The 24,603-nt window shown below is 46.1% G+C and overlaps 1 protein-coding gene across 1 annotated transcript in view; it reads right to left on the reverse strand.

Annotated features, from left to right (window-relative positions):
- The window catches only part of LOC134409752 (inactive cell surface hyaluronidase CEMIP2-like), an 88,336-nt gene that overhangs the window by 27,292 nt on the left and 36,441 nt on the right, over positions 1-24,603 (reverse strand). Inside the window, exons 16-17 of the mRNA XM_063142652.1 lie at positions 20,326-20,541; positions 7,099-7,307 (exon numbers count right to left, since the gene is read on the reverse strand). Coding sequence (XP_062998722.1) covers positions 7,099-7,307; positions 20,326-20,541 — 425 coding nt within the window. The remainder of the gene's footprint in view (positions 1-7,098; positions 7,308-20,325; positions 20,542-24,603) is intronic.

Below are 24,603 nucleotides of genomic sequence, written 5' to 3' on the forward strand. Positions count from 1 at the left end.
CTTGGTCTTGAGACCCATGAGCTTTACGAAAGACCCGCTCCCGGTGGAGACGAAAATGACTAGAACGTGTTTGTTGATCTGGATAAAGGTAACCACCTGCATTTCTCAGTTCTTCTTGTAGGCATGGCTATGAAGGCCTGTCATGGTGAATGCATGCACTTCCAAAATTTACCACTACACCACTGGAGAACCACATATCCCTGTTAAAAGCAGCATAAAAATCCACCCTGAAATAAACTCTCCAGGAGGCTCAGTTATTCAGATTCATCTCTACCGAAGATGCGATCTATGCTAAATGAAGGCCACAAGGGAAAATTAAAACAGTTTCTCTTGAAGCTTTAGCCTGCCAGCCAAGAGTCATCAAACATGCAGAGGCTTATTTAAGCAACACTGAACGTTTAAGGCAAATTGCTGCAGCCTTTCAGACCACAACACGGTAAGCACCATTCCCACCACCTCGGTTCGCTTGGCATTTATTTCTAGAAGCACAGACCAACCTAACCAACGTGTTGCTGAATGGGGCTAGGCGTGTCGGACAAATGCTATTCACATCCACCCCTTCCAAGCAAACAGAGTCAAAAGATCCTGATGCCCTGCGCGTCTTAGCTTGTTGAACCAAGTACTTACCTTGGTTTACTGCTCGCCCACATTTTCATCCAAATCTTGCCAGCTGCGCCTACCCGCCCCCGCAAACTCTCCTTCCAACAGTCGCCTCTTAACAAGCTCAAATGTCTGCTGTGAGACGTGTGTGTGTGTATGTGTGTGTGTGTGTGTGCTGCCAATGGGCATCCCATTTGAGCCAAGGACTTGACCCAGTTTTACAAGCAATCTCAATCCCAACACAAAGGGATGCGTGCAAGACAACAGAGAGGGGATGTTAAGCATGAAGTTATGACGGCCTGATAGCCAGCCAACGGAAATGGTCTACTGTACAAGATCTTTGGACTTGGGGCGGGGGGGAGCCTTGCACGCATGATCCCACTGGCCAGGAACAGGCATCAAAGTATTTCAGCAAATTCGACAGGAGGCCGGCTTTGTTCTGCACCACTAAAAGCCCCATTCTAGATGTCAGTGTCAAGACAACTGAAGTGATGGCCTTCAACTGCCATTGGCTATGTTGGCAAGGGCTGGTGTAGGCCAAAACATCTGGAGGGTCACCTGCTGCCCACCCTGCTCTAGTGTCAGGCCAGATCTACACCAAGCAGGATATAACCCTATGAAAGCGGATTGAAAATGGTATGTGGAATGTGTCATGGACCCCAGCAGTTTTCAATTCCATTATAAACCATTATAAAGCAGGAGTGTAGATCCTGCCTCAGTAAATAATGAGCCACCATCATCATTAACTTCCAAGAGTTAGAAGACCTAAAGACGGTAGTACGCGTGCTGGTAACTTCAAGGCTCAACTTCTGCAATGTGCTCTATATAGTGCTACCTTTGTGCCTAGTCCGGAAACTACAACTAGTCCAAAATATGGCAGCCAGGCTGGTCACCGATACACCTAGGGGGGACCATATCACACCAGTTTTAAAACATCTTCACTGGCTGCCAATTAGTTTCCGAGCAAAGTATAAAGTGTTGGTTATCACCTTAGAAGCCCTACATGGTTTGGGTCCAGGCTAGGGTGACCATATTTGGGAAACCAAAAAGGAGGACACCTAGTGTGTGTGGGGGGAAGCAGCTTTCTGAGTCCTGCAGAAAGTACGTTATTCCCCCGCCACCTTAAAGAACCCGATTGGAGTGGAGGAGGGGAAAGGATTTCATTCTGCACCACCACCATCCACTCCAATTGGGGCCTTTTCTATAATGTCCACGCATGACCCACTTTCCCCTTTAAGACCTCAATTGGAGCTCGGGGTGGGGGAATGATGTGCCTCAAGAAAGCATGTCATTCCCTCCTGCCATGCTAATGGCAGCCTTAAAGGGGAAGGTGTGTCATTCCAGGACATTATTGAAAATTATAGAAAATCCCCCCTGACACCATGGAAAGAACAAAAACCAGGACAAATCCGGGGAAATCCTGACAGTTGGTCACCCTAGTCCAGGCTCCCTGCAGGATCGCCTTCTCCCGTACAATCCGCCCCGCACACTCAGGTCCTCTGGGAAGAATCTACTTCAGTTAGCAAAGACTAGATTAACAACTGTTACCCAGAAGACCTTCTCTTCTGCTGCTCCCAGACTGTGGGACTCGTCAACTTAATAGTCTACTAGCATTCAAAAATGCTATAAAGACTGATCTCTTCTGTCAGGCCTATCCAGTGGAATTTTAAGATGTTTTTAAAATGTTTTTAACAATGTATATTGTGTTTTAATTGAGTATTATGTATTTTATCGTTTATTGTTGTTCCCTGCCTCAATCAAAATGGAGAGGTGGGCAAGAATTATTATTATTATTATTATTATTATTATTATTATTATTATTATTATTATATCACATGGCAGCAAATTCCAAACTTTAACTAAGCACTGTGTGAAGAAGAGAGAGAGAGAGAGAGAGAGAATATCTTTGCAAATCCCTTTAGCAAAGCTAGAGGTAGGCAGGGGTCAGAAATACAAGGTTACCAATCCAGCAGAGAACAATCAAGGAGCAGGGTCTGAGGTGAAGGGGAGGTCAAAACACCAGTGAGAAGCCCAAAACAAGCACAGACTAAGGAGCAGGCTCTTTGTAGGAGTTCAGGGGTCAGCAGCACAGGAGATCAGTCCAAACAAGAAGCAAGATCAAGAAAGCTACACTGTAAGATACTGGGAAATGATACTCAAGATACATTGTTCTAGCAGCAGCTAGACTGGAACTGAAGGCTTACGTAGCCTGAGGTCCCAGAGGCCCACCTCAGCTGCAGTTCGTCACAGGCCGTCTAGCAGAAGTCCTCCTCATTCAGAAGGCCTTGCTCACAAGGAGGCTTTTTCTGCAAGTGGTCATTCCTTCACCTGTATCTTCATCCTTGGAGTCTGGGTGGGGGAAGCTCTTCATCCCCCTCTGACTCAGAAGCAGGGTAGAAACTCCCCCCCTCCGAGGGCCCAGGACCTTCTTGGATGGCCTCAGGAGCCCCTGAAATGGCTTGTGTCCCAGGGACATCCAGCTCAGAAGGCTCCAGATGGTCCTCTGAAGAGGGCATGAGAATCAGCCTTTTTCTAAAGTAACCCCCCCCTCTAAAAAAACCCCACCATTGTAGGCTTTCTTCCTAGATTTAAACTTACTTCCTAGATTCCTGCTGTCATTTATTTCCACTCCCTGCCCCCTTTTCAGTTCTCCAATATCCTTTTCAAGTTGGGGCAACCAGAACAGTTCATAGTTTTTGCTGACCCTTCGTTGGGCATCGCTTAGGAAAGCGATGACACTCAAAAACCCATCCATTCTCGTTCATTCCAGCCTTCCGCAACTTTGGTGGATTCTTTGGCCCAAAGACAGCAGAGGAGTGAACTGCACAAGTCTTCAGTGTCAGGATTACAGATGACCCCGGGAACAGTCTAAATCCCCATGTTAAAATTCTTTATTTCCCCGACGGTCTTTTCTTAGCCAACGTCGAATATTTATTCCAGATACGCTACAGCTCCCTCTCTGAAACATCCCCAGCCCCCGCTATCTCAGTCCATTGGGTTAAAAATAACTTCATGATGCTATCAAGCTGTGCTTAGCAAGACCAGGAGACTGCTATTAAATGCGTCAATCATGTTTCCTGGTTTTGCACAATAGGCATTTTCTGCATTCTTCCCTGTGTCCAAAAACGATCGGGGTTAATCATCAAACCCGTTGTTTGTACAGTCTCTCCCACCCCGCTCAACTTAATGAAATGGAAGACCCAATAAACCAGGTACAAACAACCACAACTTGTCTAGCCTTGCTGATATCCACCATCATCTTTCCATTCCAAAAGCAACCGCAATGGGCCATTTAAAGCAAAAATAATGGTCACTTTAACATGGGAATGGAACAGAATATGGAGTGGGTAGGTGTATTATGCAACGCCAGCTAATGATTAGGACTGCCATTCCACAACTACTCACAGAAACTGGTATTGGGTGTAGAATTTCACAAGGTTCTAGTCCATAAGAACAGTGATAAACGTTTGAACTGAAGGCATTCATCATGACTGCTCCCATAGCCACACACCCAAGGAGGATCAAAAAATGCAGGCAGCTGCATTGATAAATATCAACAAAACCATTCTAATAGTTTTCATCTCCTCCATGGTCAGTTTTTTCTCCTATAGCTAATGGGTTTTAATTCCCCAGTCAAGACAAAGCCACCCCCTAATACTTTGTCCTACAATAGGGAGAAATACCTTTTTGCTAGGAAAATTCATCCCCCCACCCTCTTCTAGTTGCTGTGAAGATGGCACTAAACTCAGATGGAAATTGGAAGTCTGATGGGGTGGTAGATGTCATCATGGTTCCTTCTAATAATAATAAACAAGTGCCAGAGCTGTGTCTCTTTGAACCCTGGCTCTACTACACCATTGACTGCAATATTTTGTCATGGGTCCAAGACCATTGGTTATACCTGCAAAAAGGCTGCACCTCTGAGTTGTTAAAATGACAGGGCATCCACAATGAAACTTGCTCCTTTCACCATTCCAAATCAGACCATTTGTCCATCTATCACAGTATTCCCTGACTATCCAGGATCTCAGCCAGACATCTTGCTCATCACCTAGCTTTTTAAAAAATTATTATTATGGGAGATACCAAGAATTGAAGCTGGGACCTTCCTTCTAACACTGAGCTATGCTGATGGACCTTCTACTGCTGCTGGTGGACCTTCTACCAAAGTGTTGGTGGAACTATGCTGGTGAACCTTCTACCAAAGTAGACCTTCTACCACTGAGCTATGCTGGTCTTCTACATCAGAATGAAAAATAAAAATAAAATTAGAAAGGTTTTTGCTTTTCAAAATACTTGAACGTCTTGGCTACGGCACTTAGGTGTGTAACTTTGGGTGCATACTTGATTGCGTCCCATAAAACACAAATGAGGGGGGGGGGAATCAGAAGTCCTGGTGGGAGTGGGGATGAATTCTCTATGCTTCATTTCTAAAACATAAGAACCTAAGAGCCCTACTGGATCAGACCTAAGGTACATCTAGGTCAGCGTTCTGTTCACACAATGGCCAATGTGCTGCCCACGGGAAACCCAGAAGAAAGACATGAAACACCGCCCTCCCACCCATGTTCCCCAGCAATTAGTGTACTTAGGCACTCCCTTTTAAAACCATCCAAATTGGTGGCTATCAGTACACCTTGTAGGAGTGAATTCCCTAGTTTAACTCTGCACTGTGTGAAGAAGTGCTTCCTTTTATCTGTCCTGAATCTCCCACCATGGGATGAGCCCAATTATGAGAGAGGGAGAAAAATGTCTCCCTATCCACTTTCTCCATTCCATACATATTTTTGCACACCTCTGTCATGTTTCCCCTTATTCACCGTTTTTCTAAACTAAAGAATCCCAGATGTTGTAGCCTCTCATAGAATCACAGAACAGCAGAGTTGGAAGGGGCCTACAAGGCCATCGAGTCCAACCCCCTGCTCAACGCAGGAATCCACCCTAAAGCATTCCTGACATATGCTTTAGGGTGGATTCCTGCATTGAGCACGGGGTTGGACCCTCTCCTCATAGGGGAGTTGCTCTAGCAATCTAGCTACCATCTCCCACGTGCAATGTAGTGACCCTCTCCCAAGAATGGTCAACTGTGCTAGATTGTTCAGTGGCTGTACTGAAGGACATGAGACAGGAGTGCAGGGCCATTCCACCGGTCCTGCTGAAAGACTTAATAATTTCTCTCTTCCCTCCCAAATCCTTTTTCCTTGTGTGTCATGTCTATTTATATTGTAAGCCTGTGGGCATGGACTGCCTAGTTTTACTGATTATGCGTTAGCTGCTTGCAGTGCTCTTTTTCTGGCTGAAGAACAGGATAAAAAAAACCACTTTGAAGTAAATAAGTAAATAAAATACTTGAATTTCACTCAAGGCTAAGGAATTATGCACAAAAAGTTGGGACATGTCTATCTTCCAGCCACAACTCGGCTGGCAACTGTTACCCAGAGGACCTTTTCTTCTGCCACCCCCAGACTGCAGTATGGCCTGCCGGAGGAGATTCGTCAGCTTAAGGCTCTCTTTGAGTTTAAGACAGCCATAAAGACTAGTCTCTTCCAGCAGGCCTACCCAGATGAATTTTAAACCTAAGAACTTTAAGATGTTGTGATTGTTATTTTAATATTGTATTGGTTTTATATGCTCTTTTCACTAATTTTGTGTATTATATTTTATTTAGCGTTGTTCCCCGCCTCGATACAGAGGGAGAGGTGGGTGATAAATAAATATACTACTACTACTACTACTATTATTATTATTATTATTACTATTATTATTATTATTATTATTATTATTATCATCATCATCTAAGGCAGAATGGAGAGGTTATCGGTAAAACATGGAAAAACCTGCTGATAGTTAGATACACACATGCTGCTGCTGCTTTTTTCTAAGCAGGTACCTTCCTAGTTTTACGCAACAGAAAATAGAAAAGGAAAACATGGGATCTGGGATGGAGCAAAAGGACAGGATGTGGTAGGTGTCAGTTTTGAATTATTTCAGCAGGGAGAGTCCTGTGGCGTGTGTCTGCTAGCTTTATATAATGGAAGAATCCAATAGCAATTCCAGTGTTTAGACTACAAGGGGGAAAAACACACAGCCCTGCATAAGCACTCATCTTAAGCACAGTTGCCCTTTTTAGAGAGAGAACGAGATGGGAAATACATTAAGAGTGCAGCAGCTCATGTAAACTAATGAGAAAGTGCATGCCAGGGATCTCTTGGGTTTGATCCCGAAGCCAGAATACCAACAGTAACTTAAATTTCTTTCCAAAACAAAAAACTATTTTGGAAGGGTTAACAACTCTGCACATCAGAGAAATGGCAGCGAAAGTTAAAAACAGAGGCATTTCTTGTGCCTTTTGTTCATGCCTTTTAAGTAGACTAACCTTCTAACCCACCCACCCCAAATAATAAAACCAAGAGGAAGCTAGAACAGCATTATATCTCAAAAGGGGGAAAGATCCCAGCACAGAAGCCACCTCGCCACCCATTCTCCATTGGCTAGTACCTATTGAAGTTGACTGGATAAAGGATGACGTCTTCGGGTGCTCTGCCATCCCACTGGACAGTGTAGGCCTGCTCCAGCATCACCACTGGCTGGTACTGCTGGTACGATACCCCTCGGTTCACTCCCTGGAGCCTCAGAGGATGAGAATGGTACGCGGCTCTGGCAATTGATAAGGTCAGATTCTCAGGACGCCTGGCTTGAATATAGAGCTTAAAGAGAAACGGGGGGGGGGGGGGCAGAGAGACAGGGATGCACGTTAGAGCCAACTGAACCCGGCCTTCACATATGCGTTTGATCAGCTACATACCCTGCAAGTATTTTTGCCAGCAAAGAGCTCTGAGCATCCAGGGCTGAAGCTACTGGGCCACTTCCAACATAAACAGCAAAAGAGCAAATAGCAGTCAGCAGACCAGCTTTCCCCAACCCAGTGGCATTCAGATATGCTGGACTACAACACCCAGAATCCCCCAGCCGGCAACACATCTGGTGGGCACCAGGTTGCGGTAGACCTCCGTTTTACGCGGGCCACAGCGGTGGCACAAAAAAGTGGAACACGGGGAACAGGTTTCCGATTCAACAATTAAAAAAAAAAAAACCCACCAAGAACGGGGTTGGCAAAATGCCACTTGGAAAAATAAAGCCACTTGCGACCGGTGAGATGCCAATGGAAACATTGGCCCCTGCAGAAAAGGATAAGGCTGCTAGTCATAATGGTTCTATATTTCCTCCCAGATCAGCTTCTGAATACAAGTCACTGTAGACCAATAACAGGAGAGGGCTGTTGCCTTCACGTCCTGTCCGTAGGCTTCCTGGAGGAATCTGGTTGGCCACTGGCAGAAACAGGACGCCAAAGTAAGTAGGGCTTTTGGTCTGATCCAGCAGGGTTTTTCTTCAGTTCCTCTGCCCTTAGAATGAGACGGAAGACATCACCCAGGGATGGGGTGGGTGGGTATGTGGCCCTCTAGAACTCCCAGCAGCCCTAGCCAGCCTAGCCAGCCAATGGCCAGGCATGATGGGAGTCGCAGTCCAACAACCAGGGCCGGCCCTACCATTAGGCAGAGTGAGGCAATCACCTCAGGCGGCAGATTTTTGGAGGTGGCTGCAAGGTGTTAGAGGAAAAGCCTGTGTGCCATGCAGCCTGCTCTGTGCCCCCTAAGCTAGCCTGCTGCTTTCAGGCGCAGTGGAGGATGCTGTGCCATCGTCAGTGCTGAAGGCAGATTGATTGGGCAGTTCTGCTGGCTTTCATACAATCATACATGGAACAAGAAGGGGACGCATCTTGTTCTTCGCTTCAGGCAGCAAAATGTCTTGGGCCAGCCTTGCCAACAACATCTAGAAGGCCACACTTTCTCCATCCATGACGTAAGCAACAGTTTGGGAAATGCAGACTCCACCATTTTTGGGAGCAGTAGGACAATGGAACCAGTTACCTAGGGAGGTTGTGGGCTCTCCCACCCTAGAGGCCTTCAAGAGGAAGCTGGACAACCACCTGTCAGGTATGCTTTAGGGTGGATTCCTGCATTGAACAGGGGGTTGGACTCGATGGCTTGTAGGCCCCTTCCAACTCTGCTATTCTATGATTCTATGAGTCTGGCCCAGGCAGGTATTGAATCATCCAAGAATGCTCCGTGCTTTATTATGTATGACCCTTGCCACATCTTTTTGAACAGTGCATCCTGATCCATTGGAGAACCTTGAGCCCAGATACTCAAAGGGTTCAAGTCCCACCAGAGTGGAACCATAACTTAGCGGCAGAGTGTCTGTTTTACCCTGGAGATTCACCAGTGAGTGTAGACCAAAGGTGGGCAGAAAATACATCTCCAGATGATTTGGACTTCAACTCTCAGGATTCCTGACCATTGGCCATGCTGGCAGTGGCTTCAAGAAGTTGAAGTCAAAAGAATTGGAGATCTACCTTTTGCCCACCCCTGGTATAGACAATACTGAGCAAGATAGACCAGTGATCTGACCTGATCTAAAGCCATTTCCTACATTCCTTGCTATGCAACTCATAAATGCTGCTGCTGCATGCATGAGCAGTGCCATTCAATTCAATGGAGGGAGCAGATCTCTGCACACAAGGAAATATGCTTACTGATCTGGAAGAGCTGTTAAAATGATTCCTGCATTGAACAGGGGGTTGGACTCGATGGCCTTGTAGGCCCCTTCCAACTCTGCTATTCTATGATTCTATGAATTCGCCAGGGAATTAGCAGGGAAGCCCTTCTGTACAGATCAGAACTTCCGCACCGATAGGAAGTAACTTTTTTCAGGGAGAAAAGGTGACAGCACAGAGTTCTAAACAGATGCAAGTAAGAATGACTTCCAGGCAAATAGGCAAGGGACTTCGGTAAAAGAAAATAGTTTAAGATTCTTACCCTGACTCATCCTATTGTCAGAAAGGCGACATGCTCAAATTTCTAACAGCTGTAGCTGTGGGCCAGCAGACTAGTAAAAATACCATGGCCAAGTAGCTGATTTGCAAGGCGGCCATAGCAGGTCAAAATCATAGAATCATAGAATAGCAGAGTTGGAAGGGATCTACAAGGCCATCAAGTCCAACCCCCTGCTCAATGCCGGAAGTACCACATCTAACATTAACACACACGTTTATATCCAGATCATCTCTTGGGTAGATTGGGGAGAGCCAGTAAGTTGAAGTGGGACAGAGGGCTGGACATTATCCAGGAAGGCCTGGGTCCAAATCTCTGCTGAGCCACAATGCTCACCAAGGGATGTTGGCCAGTCATCCCCTCCCAACCTAACCCACCTCACTGGGTTGTTAAAAAGGGGTGAGAGGGCCTTGTACACCAACTTGAGATCCTTGGAGGAAGGAGAGGATAAAAATTAAAGAAGTGGTAGAAACACATATGCACACGTAATTGTTGCCCTCCTTGCTGGACTACATTGAGGTTGTTCCCTTCCTGTTATGTGCTTGAGAAACCATTAGCATGTAAAAGTACTGTACGGAGTTGGCCCATTCCCTGATGGAAATGGGGCTGGAATCTAATCATCATAAACAAAAGATCACTTTGTTCAGCAATAAGCCACAACAAGTTCTAAATAAGGATCTTTAAACACAAAGACACTAGGGGCATGTAGGCACTAGTTTCCATGTCTTTCAAGATGTTTCAAAGGGGCGGCTTAAACTCCCGTAGATGGCCTGCTGAGGATTCCAGGCCATTCAAAGGTCTTACCAATGAATTTGGGCAGAAATGGGCTACCGCATGAAAATTCACTCAGATCACTTTTAGAGCAATACTAGACTAGATCTTGGGGAGGGTGCAATGTGCTGAACCTCCCACCAATCAGCTTCATGGAGGACCTCATTGGGTTCTAGTACTATGAGAGAGGGAAGAAAATGCCTCCCTACCCATATTCCTACATGCAAGGAGCCCTATTGCTGCAGCTGGCATGTCAAGCAGCAAGTACATGTAAGTCAGGATTGGGCAATATGTGGCCTTCCAGAGGCTTTGGCCTACAACTTCCATCAGCCCTAGCCAGCATAGCCCACAGTGGGCCCATTCAGAAGACAACTTGAACCATAGCTTTAACCATGGTGGTTAAGCCAGAAAGCCAGGCTGTGTTCAGAAGGCACCTTAAACCATGGCTTTAACCATGGTGAATAAGGCTTTTTGATTTATTCAGTTTGGTTAAAGCCGTGGTTTAAGGTGTCTTCTGAACACAGCCCTGCTTTCTGGCTTAACCACCGTGGTTAAAGCCATGGTTTAAGGTGTCTTCTGAACGGGGGCCATAGAGTGCTGATGGGGGTTGTAGACCAAAACATCTGGAGGACCACAAGTTGCCCACTCTTTGGACCATATTTCCCATAAGCTCCAGCCTGCATGGCCAACAATGAGGGGTTGTGGGAGATATAGTAGACCAAAACATCTGGAGGGCATCAGGTTGTTCACCTCTCCATGTAAAGGATCTGAGGAGTCATTAGATACCCACAGAGAGAAAGGTGAGATACGAAAGCAATGATATGTTTTCCACGCTTGAGGTAGCTCTTCAAAACAACACCTTAGATGGATGTTTAGAGGAGTCCATTCGCCAGCTACCTACATCAGCCTTCCCCTGCACAGCTCTCTGGCTGTGTTAGCTTATGAGTCCCATCATCCCCAAGGCAGCCTGGGAATGACAGGAACCCTTTTCTTGCTCCCTGCCACAGCAGAGCAGTGGATCCCGTTTCCATCACTCCCCAATACTTTCTCAATGACAGTTGCTAAAGGCTTCAAGTCAGGGGGAGGGTTTTGGCAAAGCTCCCACCCTGTACACTGACATGGAACAGGACGAAATCCAACATGGGCAGCAGGGAGTCACAACCAGAGGAAGAGTTTACTTGTTGAATTTCTGCCTGTCGTGTCGAAAGCAAACACACACACACCCAAAAAAAACTTCAACCAAAACACACACACACCGCAATAATCTTGGCAACGATAAAATCTGTGGGTGCGTCTCCAATACGTGTTTATAAACATTTTAAATAATGGCAGTCCTGCCTTAATATGCTATGCTTCGGGCGCAAGAGCCTAGCAATGACTGTCTCTTGCACAACGATGCAGTAAGTGTTACAAGAAGCACAAGACAGAGAAAGAAAGGAGGTGGGGTGGAGGGAGTGAAGGGCAACTTTGTGGTTGGGTAGAAATATTTCTCGTCTGACTTCATTCCTTGCTGCGGCCAACACATGTAAGATTTCAAGCATCATAATCAAGACCATTTCCCACTTTTCCAGCGTGCTGCTGGTTTCTAACAATCGACATTTCAACCTGCATGTTACTTCCCCCTCCCCCCTTTCTTTTTTTGACTATTGAGATTGGAATGACCGACCGGCCTTAACTTGCACTCCAGTCATGGTTTTAAAACTTGGCAGCTTGCAGATGGCGTTCCGAAACTAACCTGGTTGGAAAGGTATGGTTATCAATGGCAAAAAAAACCCCAACAACAGTCCCACAAGCATATGTTAGAAAAATGCAATGATGCCATTTTTTGGGGGGTGGGGGGGCTTCGCTCGTGCCTTTAACATAGGGGCTGAAACTCTTTCAGGGCAAAATCTGATTTCTGAGAAGCTCTTTAGGACTGCATCGTGGAGGGAGGGCTGAAGGCAAAGGGGGTGTGGCTTAAAGCAAAGAGGTGGAGCCAGAATAGCAGCAGCTTAAAGTTCTCGCTGCCAAAATAAGGCTTAGGAGAGGCATTTCAGCTTTTTAGAGGAGGGGACCCCTCTGGGCGGTTTTTTGTGAACCGCCCAGAGAGCTCCGGCTATTGGGCGGTATAGAAATGTAATAAATAAATAAATAAATAAAATATAAAAGCTGGGAACCACCAAATAGTGGCCAGGTGAATTAAAACATTTTAATCCCTGCTTTTGGCCCAAATCTCAATGAAGCTCAAAACAGAAGCCTATTATATACATTTAACACCACACAAAATGAGAACAGAAACACTGACGTCACAAAGCAGAGCAAACATATTTTTTTTAAAAAAAAAAAATATGGGGATGGTTCTCAACTGAAAGCAAAAAGTAAACAATGAAGTCTCAGCAGCCGATCCGAATGCCAATAATGAAAAGACCAATCAGGGATCCCGCTAAAGAGAGTTCTACAGCCTGGGAGCCACAACAAAGAAAGCCCTGTAGCACATTCTTGCCAATCAGACCTCCCATGGCAACAGGACCAGTTGCTGGGATACATGGGCGGGAGGGCGCTGTTGCACCATGTCCTGCCTTGTTGGTCCCTGGCCGATGGCTGGTTGGCCACTGTGCGAATAGAGTGCTGGACTAGATGGATCATCTTCTTGGCTCGCCGCTCTGACCATGTTACTCCACTTCTGAAATCTCTTCATTGGCTTCCAATTCACTTCAGAAGCCAATATAAACTTCTCCTGTTGACCTACAAAGCTTTTCACTGTCTAGCTCCTTCCTATCTCTCCTCTCTCATCTCACACTATTGCCCCGCTCGTGCTCTTCGCTCCTCTGATGCCATGTTTCTCGCCTGCCCAAGGGTCTCTACTTCCCTTGCTCGGCTTCGTCCATTTTCTTCTGCTGCCCCTTATGCCTGGAACGCTCTTCCGGAACATTTGAGAACTACAAGTTCAACCGCAGCTTTTAAAGCTCAGCTAAAAACTTTTCTTTTTCCTAAAGCTTTTAAAATTTGATTTTGTTCTGACTTTATACTGTTAGTTTTACCCTACCCAGTGCCTGTTTGCATTCTCTTCCCCTCCTTATTGCTTTACTAGAATGTAAGCCTATGCGGCAGGGTCTCGCTATTTACTGTTTTACTCTGTACAGCACCATGTACATTGATGGTGCTATATAAATAAATAAATAAATAAATAAATAAATAAATAATAATAATAATAATAATAATAATAATAATAATAATAATAATAATAATGGACCCTTGGTCTGATCCAGCAGGGCTCTTCTTAGGTTCTTAACCTAGAGCAAGGCCTTAGAGGGGGAACACACTGCATGAGAGAAGGTGGACAAGATAGGCTTTTGGATGCCGAACTAGAAAAGCCTTTGGTCTAATCTAGCATGGGCTCATTTTACGTTCTCACACACACGTTCAAATGCGACTCTACATGGGACAGCTGTGGTTTTCAAACTTTTTAACTTGTGGGAGCCTTTCCATATTTACTTGCCCACACTGAGCATCTACCACAGAACCGTTGGGCATGGCAAAGGATTGGGGGAAGGGCAGTGAGCATTCTGGGACACACACATACTTTATGCTGCCCATTGACTGCATAAAACTGCAAGTGTATAAAACAGTATTCCCCTTTGGCTGAACATGGACAAGTCAAATGGACAGGCTGCCCATTCATTATAATTAGACAAACGTCATAAAGTGGGAAGGGATCTTGGAGGTCATCTAGTCCCACCCTCTGTTCAGTGAAGGATCCTGCAACTTCTCACCATGATTCTCTGGAATGGAGTTTAAAAGCCACTGCACCATAACATTTAAATTGTGAGAGAAAAACTTCAATTGTGGTGTACAGCCGTGTGTGCGCATGTGCACGCTTCCCCCTTATACGCACTTGGACCAAATTCAAGCCCAGCATAACAACTATCAAAACGCACATTGACTAAATGGCGTTCTCACCTGTCTGTCCCACTGATGAATATGGGGTCTTGTCTACCAGAGGGGAAAGAAAAGCAGATTTGGTAATGGAGTTTCCAAGATCAAAGAGAAACCAGAAAGTTTCATGATGGCCCATGATTGGATTAGTCCTTTTATGCCTTTTCTGGACTCAAATTCTGAGCGTGCACATAACACTAGTCTGTCTAAAATGAGCCGGATGCATTTAGCGATGGCATTTCAAAAGTGAAAAAAGTGCTCTTTTTCAAAGTAAATACTTCTCCTGCACTAATGCCAGATTCTCATATATTCCCTTCATCCAGGCAAGCTCTGTAGAGAAATTCATCACCCGTCTTAGATGCTGATTGGATGGGAAAATCTGGTAAAGCAAAGGGACAGATCCCAGAGAAAAGTCACTGTTTGTTCTTGCTTAAAGTCAGCCAAGGAAAGTTTGCAGGATGGAAAAAGGGTCTCACCATGTGGAGAGCCACCATGAAAAAAAAGTGTATAAATAGACCAAAAAGAAAAGGCACAAAGGAAAAAAAGGGAGAAATAGCAGCACTTGTTTGCTATTGAATTTCATGTGGCAACAAGGAGCTGGGCGCCATTTCCTTCGTCCTACAAAGGGCAGGGCTGCAGCTCAGGGCTCAAGCCGGTGAAAGCTGGTGGCTCTGATTTGAGTGGGGTTGCGAATCCATTCTAGAATAATAGAATACTAGAGTTGGAAGGGGCCTATAAGGACATCGAGTCCAACCCCCTGCTCAATGCAGGAATCCACCCTAAAGCATCCCTGACAGATGCTTGTCCAGCTGCCTCTTGAAGGCCTCTAGTGTGGGAGAGCCCACAACCTCCCTAGGTAACTGATTCCATTGTACTGTTCCAACAGTCAGGAAGTTTTTCCTTATGTCCAGCTGGAATCTGTCTTCCTGTAACTTGAGCCCGTTATTCTGTGTCCTGCATTCTGGGAGGATCGAGAAGAGATCCTGGCCCTCCTCTGTGTGACAACCTTTTAAGTATTTGAAGAGTGCTATCATGTCTCCCCTCAATCTTCCCTTGCCCAGTTCTTTCAGACTCTCCTCATACGATTTTGTTTCCAGACCCCGATCATTCTCGTTGCCCTCCTCTGAACATGCTCCAGCTTGTCTGCATCCTTCCTGAAGTGTGGTGCCCAGAACTTGAATGCCTCTTGTGTGGGAGAGCCCACGACTTCCCTATGTCATTGGTCCCATTCTGGGTTTCAATCAGAACCAGCCAAAACTTTAAAGGAGCTATCCAAGATGCTTAACCTATTTTGGGTTATTTTAGTTGCGTTAGAGTTCTGGCTGGTTCTGATTGAAACTCAGAATGGATTTGAAACCCCAATGAAAGTGGAGCCACCAGCCTACACTGCTTTGCATGCAAAAAGTCCCAGGTTTGATCCGCATCATCTCCAGGTAGGCCTGGGAAAGACCCCTGTTGGGAATCCTAGAGAGTTACTGCAAGTTGGTGTAGACCACGGGCAGGTAGCTGGCCTACAACTCCCAACAGCCCTAACCAGCACAGCCAATGGTGAGGACTGCTGGGAGCTGTAGGCTAAACCATCCGGAGCTCCACCAATCACCTGCCCCTGCTGTAGACAATACTGGGCTATCACCCAATGATCAGTGGTCAAGGGAAAGGAGCGCAGCCATCTGGCGAACCCTGAAGGGCCGGATTGGGACCTGCAGGACTGAATTCAACACACACACCCCGGAATAATGGATATATTGCAAAATGGCCTGGCAAAAAGCCACTGTTCTGTACAGCCCAGTTTATAGAAACTAGGGATCAGTGGTCAAAAAGCTGGCACAAAAGCAAGCAGCGGGCACGTGAAATCTGTTCTCTCTCTCTCTCTTGTACACATTTCCATCGCTCCAAAATAAAAATTAGAAAAAGCTGGGGTTGCAGTAGGACAACACCCTCCCGTCAACTCAGCGCAAGTAAAAGTCTTTTCCCATGACCTACGTGCACGCCGCACAAAAATAAAACCTGTACAAATCGTGCTAATTGCTGAAATTTGCATCTACTTGTTTAGTTTGTCTCATGCTTTTAAAAACCGCATCACTCACTAACGGGACTTGGGATCTCGCCATCTTCCTAGACTGCCTGATGGAGAATTCTCCGGAATTGGAAGTCAGACATTTGGACATAAGAGGCTGCCTCATACAAAGTCAGAGAGTTGGTTATCTAGAACAGGATTGCACCAGGCTAATGATCCCTGAGGTCTCCCACAACAGGCATTTCCCAGCCCGATTCGCAAAATCCTTTATCATAGATACAGGCAAAACGTTCGGTCTACCAGATGCAATAACTGTGTTCGCACACAAAGCTAAAACAGCCCCACCCCAACCTGTGTCCCCCACATGTGTTGTACTACTGCTTTCCTCATCACCACCTAGCTGAGGATGATGAGATTTGTAGTCCAACACACCTTGAGAGCGCCAGGTTGGTGAAGACAATGCTAAACTGTAGGGCTGTGCTCTCCTCCGATTCGGTTTGTGAATCCGGAGCGAACTGACCCGATCCGCCTCCGCCAAAGGCGGATCCGGATCGGGTTGGGGAAGCTGCAGATCGAGGCGAAGTGGTTCGCCTCCATCCGGAGCTCCAAACACAGGTAAGGGGGGAGGGGGCTCACCTGGTGACGGCGGCGGAGCCAGGTAAGGGGGAGGAGGGCTTACCTGCTTCTGTCGCGGTCCACAGCCCTGGCCCTCAGTTGAAGCCAGCGCTGGACCACAATGGAGGTAGGTAAGTGGGGGGGGGCTTACCTGGTTCCGTCGCCGCCACTGCAGTCTGTGCAGCAACAGTGGGGAAGCCAGGTAAGGGGGCAGGGGGAGGGGGGCTTATTCAGCCCCCATTTTGTCCCCCCTTCCCCACTTACCTGCCTCCACCAAGTAAGTAGGGAAGGGGGGCAAAATCTTGATCCACCTCTCCGGATCTTGCTCTGCAGAATGGAGTGGGGGAGGGTCAGATCGACCTGAAGTGGATCGGCCCGATCCGAAAGTTGTGGATCGGGCCAAAAAGCGGTTTGGGAGGTCCGTGCACAACCCTACTAAACTGTACTGTAGTTTTACCCCCACGACAGAGAGCGAGAAAGGCGCCTGTGTGAAGCCCCAAGCATTACTGCTCTCAGCCAATGGGATGAGAAATATATCAACATTGTTTCACTTTGCCCGAATCCTGGCTTGTTCATTACAAGTGAACCAAGAATCATGGTTTAAAATCACATCTGATTTGCTAAACAAGCTAACTAAAGAACCCAGGGTTTGTCGTTGGTTTGTTAAGCCACTGACTAAAGTTTATTTTGAACCACAATTCCTGGCTTGCAGAAAACGGTAAGCCAAGAATCTGGCAAAGTGAACGCGAATGCTAGTTTATTCCTCCTCCCAGCCATGCAGGGGGAAGGCACACTCAAGCCTGCCACTTCACACAGGCACCTTTCTTGTCACTCATGTTGCACTATACTATGTTTAGCATTACCAGCAAACCCTACCACTATGATATCTTGATAACACACACACAGGGTCTGTTCAGACAACATACTAAGCCATGTTTAGGCTGCTAACCCTTTTGCAGCAAATGGTTAGGGAGCAGGTTGAAACCGTGGCTATGTAGCCGCCATAGCTAGGAATGGTTCACACGACACACTAAGCCATAATGTTTAGCTTAAAGTGCTTAACCATCATGGCTTAGCGTGTCGTCTGAACAGGGTCAATGTGGGCATACTCCTGTAACTGAAAGAAGTCTGTACAACAATCAGAAGTACTCTTCTTTAGTATTTTCATAATATCTCATCTGAGTACCACCCAAATTGACCTGGAAGCACAGACTGATAGCATCCACAAAAAAGTTTTATTAAAACTCACCTGTAAAAACTTGCCCTTCTCCACCAAAGTCAGCTGTATTGTCCCTGAAACATTTTGAGGAAAAACCTCTGTATCAGGGGAAACTCTTCTAAAATGGGTGAGTCAGACGTCAGATAGCCTTTTAGAACTGGGGTGTGGAACCTTTTCCATCCCGAGGGCCAAATTCCATTTCAGAGAGGCTCTCAAGAGGGCGCATGTCGGTGGTGGGTGGAGCCAAAGGCCCAGAGAGCCTTTGTAAACCGCCCAGAGAGCCCTGGCTATGGGAGCGGTATGTAAATGTAATAAATAAATGAATAAATAAATAAAAGGGGTGGGGCAAAGTGAAAAGCACCAGTTCTTGCTGCCAGTAACTATGCCACAGGGAAGCTATTTCAACCTTTTGGAATGGGGGGAGGGGGGAAATAGCAGAAAAGTCGGGAACTGCCAACTGATTGGTGATCAGGCGAAAGGGGCAGGGCCAGGGAAGGGGGTGGGGCCATCTGAGGAAACCCAGAGGGCTGGATTGGGACCCCACATGAGATTCTGCACCCACTTTAGCCAAAAAAAGAAAAACGTTGATAAAGAGATTTTCTTGAAACACATTAGGCACAATATATTGGTGTAGCGATCTTTTTTTGTTGGGTATATTACGAACTGATCCAGGTGCTACTCAGAAGGAGGTGGATACATGAGACATAGGTCTTGTCAGCCTCCCTCCACCAATGCCCACAGATGTATGCAGAATAGAGACCCTGGTTCCAATCATCATTTTAAGTTGGCAGGCCAAGAAAACCCTATTTTCCTCCAAAGCGGGCGTCCTGATGAAGATGTTAGGGATAACCTTGGGACGAGACCAAACATTTGTGTGGCCCTATTATTTATCCATGGCTAAATTTTGTGTTCAGGGACAACAATTCTTAACGCGTTATCCCAACGCCGCATGCCGGCGGGGAAACCAGCCCATAAATTGTTTGAGGGAATTAAGGATAATGAGCGAGACATTTGCTGAATTTGGAACGAATTTCATAATTTAAATTCCCCTAATAGAGTTAGGAATTTTCAACGTTAATTAAAAAGTCCTGGGAAACGTGGGATCTGAGAGACAATATATAATAACTGTCCGTGGCATGCCCTATTTTTGGCAACCCTTTAAACTTCCAATCATCTTTCTAATAGTAACCAGCAGAGCCACACGGAACAAAAACCATCGAGCAAAGGAGAAATGAAGCTGGTGGCTTGATTTCACCGAGCCTTTGGAGACATGTACTCATGGAATGGGGACGAACTGCAGCAAGTTAAACTTAAAAGCAAGTTTCTGGCACTCATGATTCTAAGTGGAAAATGAGTAGATGATATCTGCTAAAACATCACAAACAAAAAGAGCTGAAGAAGCAGATCCAATTGGCCACAGGATGGGGATCCCTGCTTTTCCCCAGGAAGGGTGAACACCCAGTCAACTCCTGCTACAATTGGCTTGTTCTCTTTGTGACACAGACAAAAAGAGGTTGCTTTGTGGGAGGGGATGCGATCAACTTGCTAGGACTGCTGAGCAAGGCATGAACTAGAAAGGGAATCTCTGCCTGCAAATGCCTGTATTGTTCGTCAAAACTGTGAGCCAGGACAGGTGCAGAGAGGCTTTGTTCAGAGGACAACATGCAAACCAGGCTTGGCAGCATTTAGGTAGCCTCAAGAAAAAGGATAAAAGAATTATGGAATAGTAGAGTTGGAAGGGGCTTATAAGGCCTTCGAGTCCAACCCCCTGCTCAATGCAGGGATGCACCTTAAGGCATCCCTGACAGATGGCTGTCCAGCTACCTCTTGAATGCCTCTAGGGTGGGAGAGCCCACAACTTCCCTAAGTCATGGGTTCCATTGTCGTTCTGCTCTAACAGTCAGGAAGTTTTTCCTGATGTCCAGCTGGAATATGACTTCCTGAAACTTGAGCCCATTATTCCGTGTCCTGCACTCTGGGAGGATCGAGAAGAGATCCTGGCCCTCCTCTGTGTGACAACCTTTCAAGTATTTGAAGAGTGCGATCATGTCTCCCCTCCATCTTCTCTTCTCCAGGCTAAACAGGCCCAGTGCTTTCAGTCTCTCTTCATAGGGCTCTGTTTCCAGACCCCTGATCATCCTTGTTGCCCTCCTCTGAACACACACACACACACACTTGCATGTAAGAGTGCTGCTCACAGAAATGCAAATCTCTTTCGAGATGCTCATCAACGTCCGTGTTACCTTGCATGGACCCAAGGAGAATGCGCAGCAGTCCTGCACACGCACCAGCATTACCTGTGCATATTTCCCAGCGCATATCATTCCATTCCACCTCGGGATGATAAGGCAGCCAGGATGCCGAATCAGATAGTTGTCTGCCCTGCCGACAAAGGTGTCTGGATACCCCGTCACGGAACCATCCAAATCATGGAAGATAGAGGCTTTGTCGCCGTCATAATTGTTGTCTCCAAACCACTGGCCTGGCAGGCCCAAAAACACCTTCAGCCCAACCTTTAGAGAAGGAAATAAACACGGTCATACTTCTTGCAGCTACTGTATTGTGACTGCAATCTTCTGTCATGGCCATTCAACGTTCAGTTGGAAATTGAAACACTGCCTCAGTTCTAAACAGGCCCGGACTACAGGTTTCCATAGCAGAAATTCCAGGCCCTGTCGAAACGACTCTGTGCTTTTAAGAGTTGCATGGCAGGCAGAAGCTCAACAAGGGATGCTTTCCCATCATTGCCACTCCAGGCTGGAAAGCATGCCCCTGTTGAGTTTCTGCCTGTTGTAATACAGCTGCGAAGGGCACAAAAGTCTATCAAGGACAAATATATATATATATATATATATATATATATATATATATATATATGGCAATCCTAGGTTGTTAGGCTGGGCATTTCCACATCCCACCCTCAGTTCAGGGTATTTGTGGCTCACACATTCTCCAAGTTGCTCATAGAGGTGTAGTGGGTTTATCCCGTTTTATCCTCACAACCACCATGCAAGATATGTTTAAGACAGGGCGGAGATCCATTTTCAGCCTGAATTTGGTTGAATTCCAATCTAAGAAGGGTATCAGGAGGCGGCATACCCTCAGTGGGTGGGGTCAAAATGTGATTACTACCAATTTCATGCCTACTCAGGAGTAAGGAAGACCAAATCACTCAGCAGCACTTCCAAATAACATCTCCATGTCTCCTCAGAAGTATGAGCAACATGTCTACTCAGAAGTAAGCAGGGCAAGATTCTGCATGTCTATTCAGAAGTAAGCAGGGCAAAGCTCAGAAGTAAGAAGACCTGAATTGCTCAGCAGCTTCGTCCAAAGGCTCACTCCTTTTCTGTGGCAGGAAAAGCTCTTATCTCAGATTAGCAGCTGATTGGAGATAAGAGCTTTTCCCTGCCAGGAGAGAGGATGGATTCTGAGGAAGAAGCTGGCAGGCATACTGGATGCCCCTGCAGGCTAGCAACTCCCCATCCCTGATTTAAGCCAAGACACAGTGATTTATTCCAAGGCTACCCACTGAGCTTCATAGCCAAGGGGAAGTTTGAAACCAGGTCTCCCCAGGCAAAGTCCAACACTAATCGTGGCACCACATTAGCTCTGTACAGCAATCATATTATTTGAGGCCTCGGAATAAGGCATTGCTCCTAAATACTGTCCTCACTAAGCTGCATCAATTAACGACTACCCACAACTTCTGCTTCTCTCTCCACCCGCTTAATTATATCTCCAAGGGATTCAAGGAACATTAACAGGCTATTTAAACACTATTTCAACAGTATTATTATTAAAAGCATCATGAGACCCAGAGCTGAATCTGAAGGCACAAGACGAAATAGCCTTACAGGAGCTAAGCAGGTGTGGATCTGCGTAGGGCAGAAGATGAGTCTGGTTCAGTTCTCTGGGCTGTTTGAAGCAGATCAGCAAGGACTTTTGACTCCCAATTGTTTAACGGTAACAGCAACAAAATGATGCCCCACCCACCCTAAATTATACTGCTGAAATGAAGACAGCTTGGGGGTGGGGGTAAGAAGGCATAGCTGGAACCCTGAACAGGAGTGCTCCATGCTGAAGCCAGTGTGGTGTAGTGGCTAAAGTGTCGGACTGGGAGTCAGGAGGCCGAGGTTCTAGCCCTAACTCAGCCATGAAATCCCACTGGGTGACTTTGGGCCAGTCACAGACTCTCAGCCCAGCCTACCTCACAGGGTTGTTGCTGTGAGGATAAAATGGAGAGGAGGAGGATTATGTACGCCGCCATGGGTTCCTTGGAGGAAAAAAGGTGGCATATAATTGAAATAAATAAATAAATCTTATTTCCCTACTGGCTCTTTTCTATTTTTATTCACATGATCACTGCAGCTTAGATAAGCTATGGTGTGCTGCACGTGCCGGAGACTATTTTGAACGTTCAACCCCTAGTGTGGGGACACCATGGTTTCTCCTGTCATCCGAACCTGGGTGGCAAAAGTGTTTGAAGGTAGACAACCCCGTCCCCCCCAGATTCAGATGGCATTTAAATCCATAGCAATCCCCCGGCCAGGAGTGAATGAATATTCAAAATGGCTACTGGCACCCGCCACAATCCACCACAGCTTAAATAAACCACGGTGAGCTACGTATGAGCGTATGAATTGGGCCAGTGTATCTTATGACTTTCCTAGCTGCTCAGGGACATTTGTGTTTGAAAGTGTAGGCTATAAAGAATGTAAATATTTTCTTTCTTTCCTTAAATATTTCTATCAATAGATCCCAAGGGAGATCTCAATGATAAAGAAATATGTAATGAATATTTATCGTCATTAAATGCATCATTTTCGTCTTGCCTATATCTTTTGGAATGTTTCCCTAAAGACAACCTCTAGGAAACAAAAACAGTTGCATAGATCAGTGCTTCTCTGTCCAGCCTAGTAATTTTGTTTCTACATTTCCAGTTAAGCAAGGCCTAACTAACTTTACTACTAGTATTAAAACTAGTTAGTTTTGCTAGCAGTATACGAGTAAAACTTTACTATTATAACAGGGATATTTACTATTTATTATTACAACCAACTATTATAACTTTACAATGTCTAGTTCTGGCCACAGTCAATTTCTTCATTTGATGCATTTTACTCTGCTCTTCAGCTGCGAAGGGCTCCCAGACCAGCCTACAAAGGCCAATAACAAGAGAGTGAACCAGAGGGCAAGAACCATCTAGACGACATGACACAAAAGGAAAGCGAGTTCGGAGGGAGAAGGCAAAAAGCAAACTCCGGCACTAGTTCTTAGTTACGAAGATCTTATAAGTGTTCTTACAAGCAGGGAAAAGCAAAGCAAGTTCTCCACAATTGTTCCTTTGCTGGCCAGTGTATGGGGCCAAATTGATCCCTAACCCTAACCCAAATTGATCCCCAGGAAGGCGTCCTTCCTGGGGGGCAGAAGGCACAGCCTCCCAGTGTCTTTATGGATGGGGCTGGAGTGTGCTGCCCTTTAGGTCATCTCCAGGGCAACTTTGAACAGGCCTTGTGCTATGCAAGAAGAAGTCTGCAGGATTAGACCCATGCAGCTTACGTAAGTACGTGCTCTTGGTCCACATGGCTACTCTCAACTCCACGTGTTTCTGGGAGGACACAGAACTGAATCATCCCTTGTCCTCCATCTGAACTTATAGGCAATGTTTAGACAAGCACTAAAGGAGTGAAGTGTGATTCACTGGAAGGCATAAAGTCAACAGGACTTTTCTTTCAAGCCATAGAGGGGTGTGTGACACACCTCTGCTTTGTCCAAAAAAAACCAGCAACGACACACTCCTATAATCAGCGTGAAGGCACCAACCATTCTATGTGTGTATTACGGTCAGCCAAGCACCAGGATTCGACACAGGAAACAGTATTACGTTGAGTTAGGGCCAAAACAGGCATTACTGTAAAACCGTATCTAATAGCTACATGTTTTTATTTTTACCCAGAGGGATCTACTCTAGAGGCTCACTAGTGTGAGGGGCATGGAGCTTTTAAGAGCTGGATTGGGGACTCTGCGCCTACTCTAGAGTAAAAAAAGAAAAGAGAAGGAGTTTATCTGTATGGATTTAAAGTAATGTCTGTTTCAGTCCTCAGGCTGTTGGGTCCATCTCATAGAATCATAGAATCATAGAATAGCAGAGTTGGAAGGGGCCTACAAGGCCATCGAGTCCAACCCCCTGCTCTAGCTTAGGGGTCTTCAACTGGTGGGTTGTGACCCAAAAGTGGGTCACGAGATCATACCAGATGGGCTGTGGCAAAGCTGTTGCTACCATGTTGGGCACTTGTGAAACTGTGGAAGTGGGTCCCATGTTCAGGTTGGGAGTCCGGTGGCTCTAAGGTCTGGACTAGTTGGACCACTGATCAAGCTCAACATTGCCTATTCTAGGGCTAAGCAACCTGGTAGCCTTTGGACTACAACTTCCATAATCCCTGTCCCTTGGCCACACTGGAAGAAATGCAGTCCGGAGGACTCGATCTGTTCCAATATGTCAGAGAGAAAATAACATAGCTGGGGTGGGGAACCTCAGGACCAGGGGCCAAATCTAGGCCTCCTGAGGTCCCAAT

Source organism: Elgaria multicarinata, chromosome 16 (assembly GCF_023053635.1).
Source record: "Elgaria multicarinata webbii isolate HBS135686 ecotype San Diego chromosome 16, rElgMul1.1.pri, whole genome shotgun sequence".
NCBI classification, from domain to species: domain Eukaryota; kingdom Metazoa; phylum Chordata; class Lepidosauria; order Squamata; family Anguidae; genus Elgaria; species Elgaria multicarinata.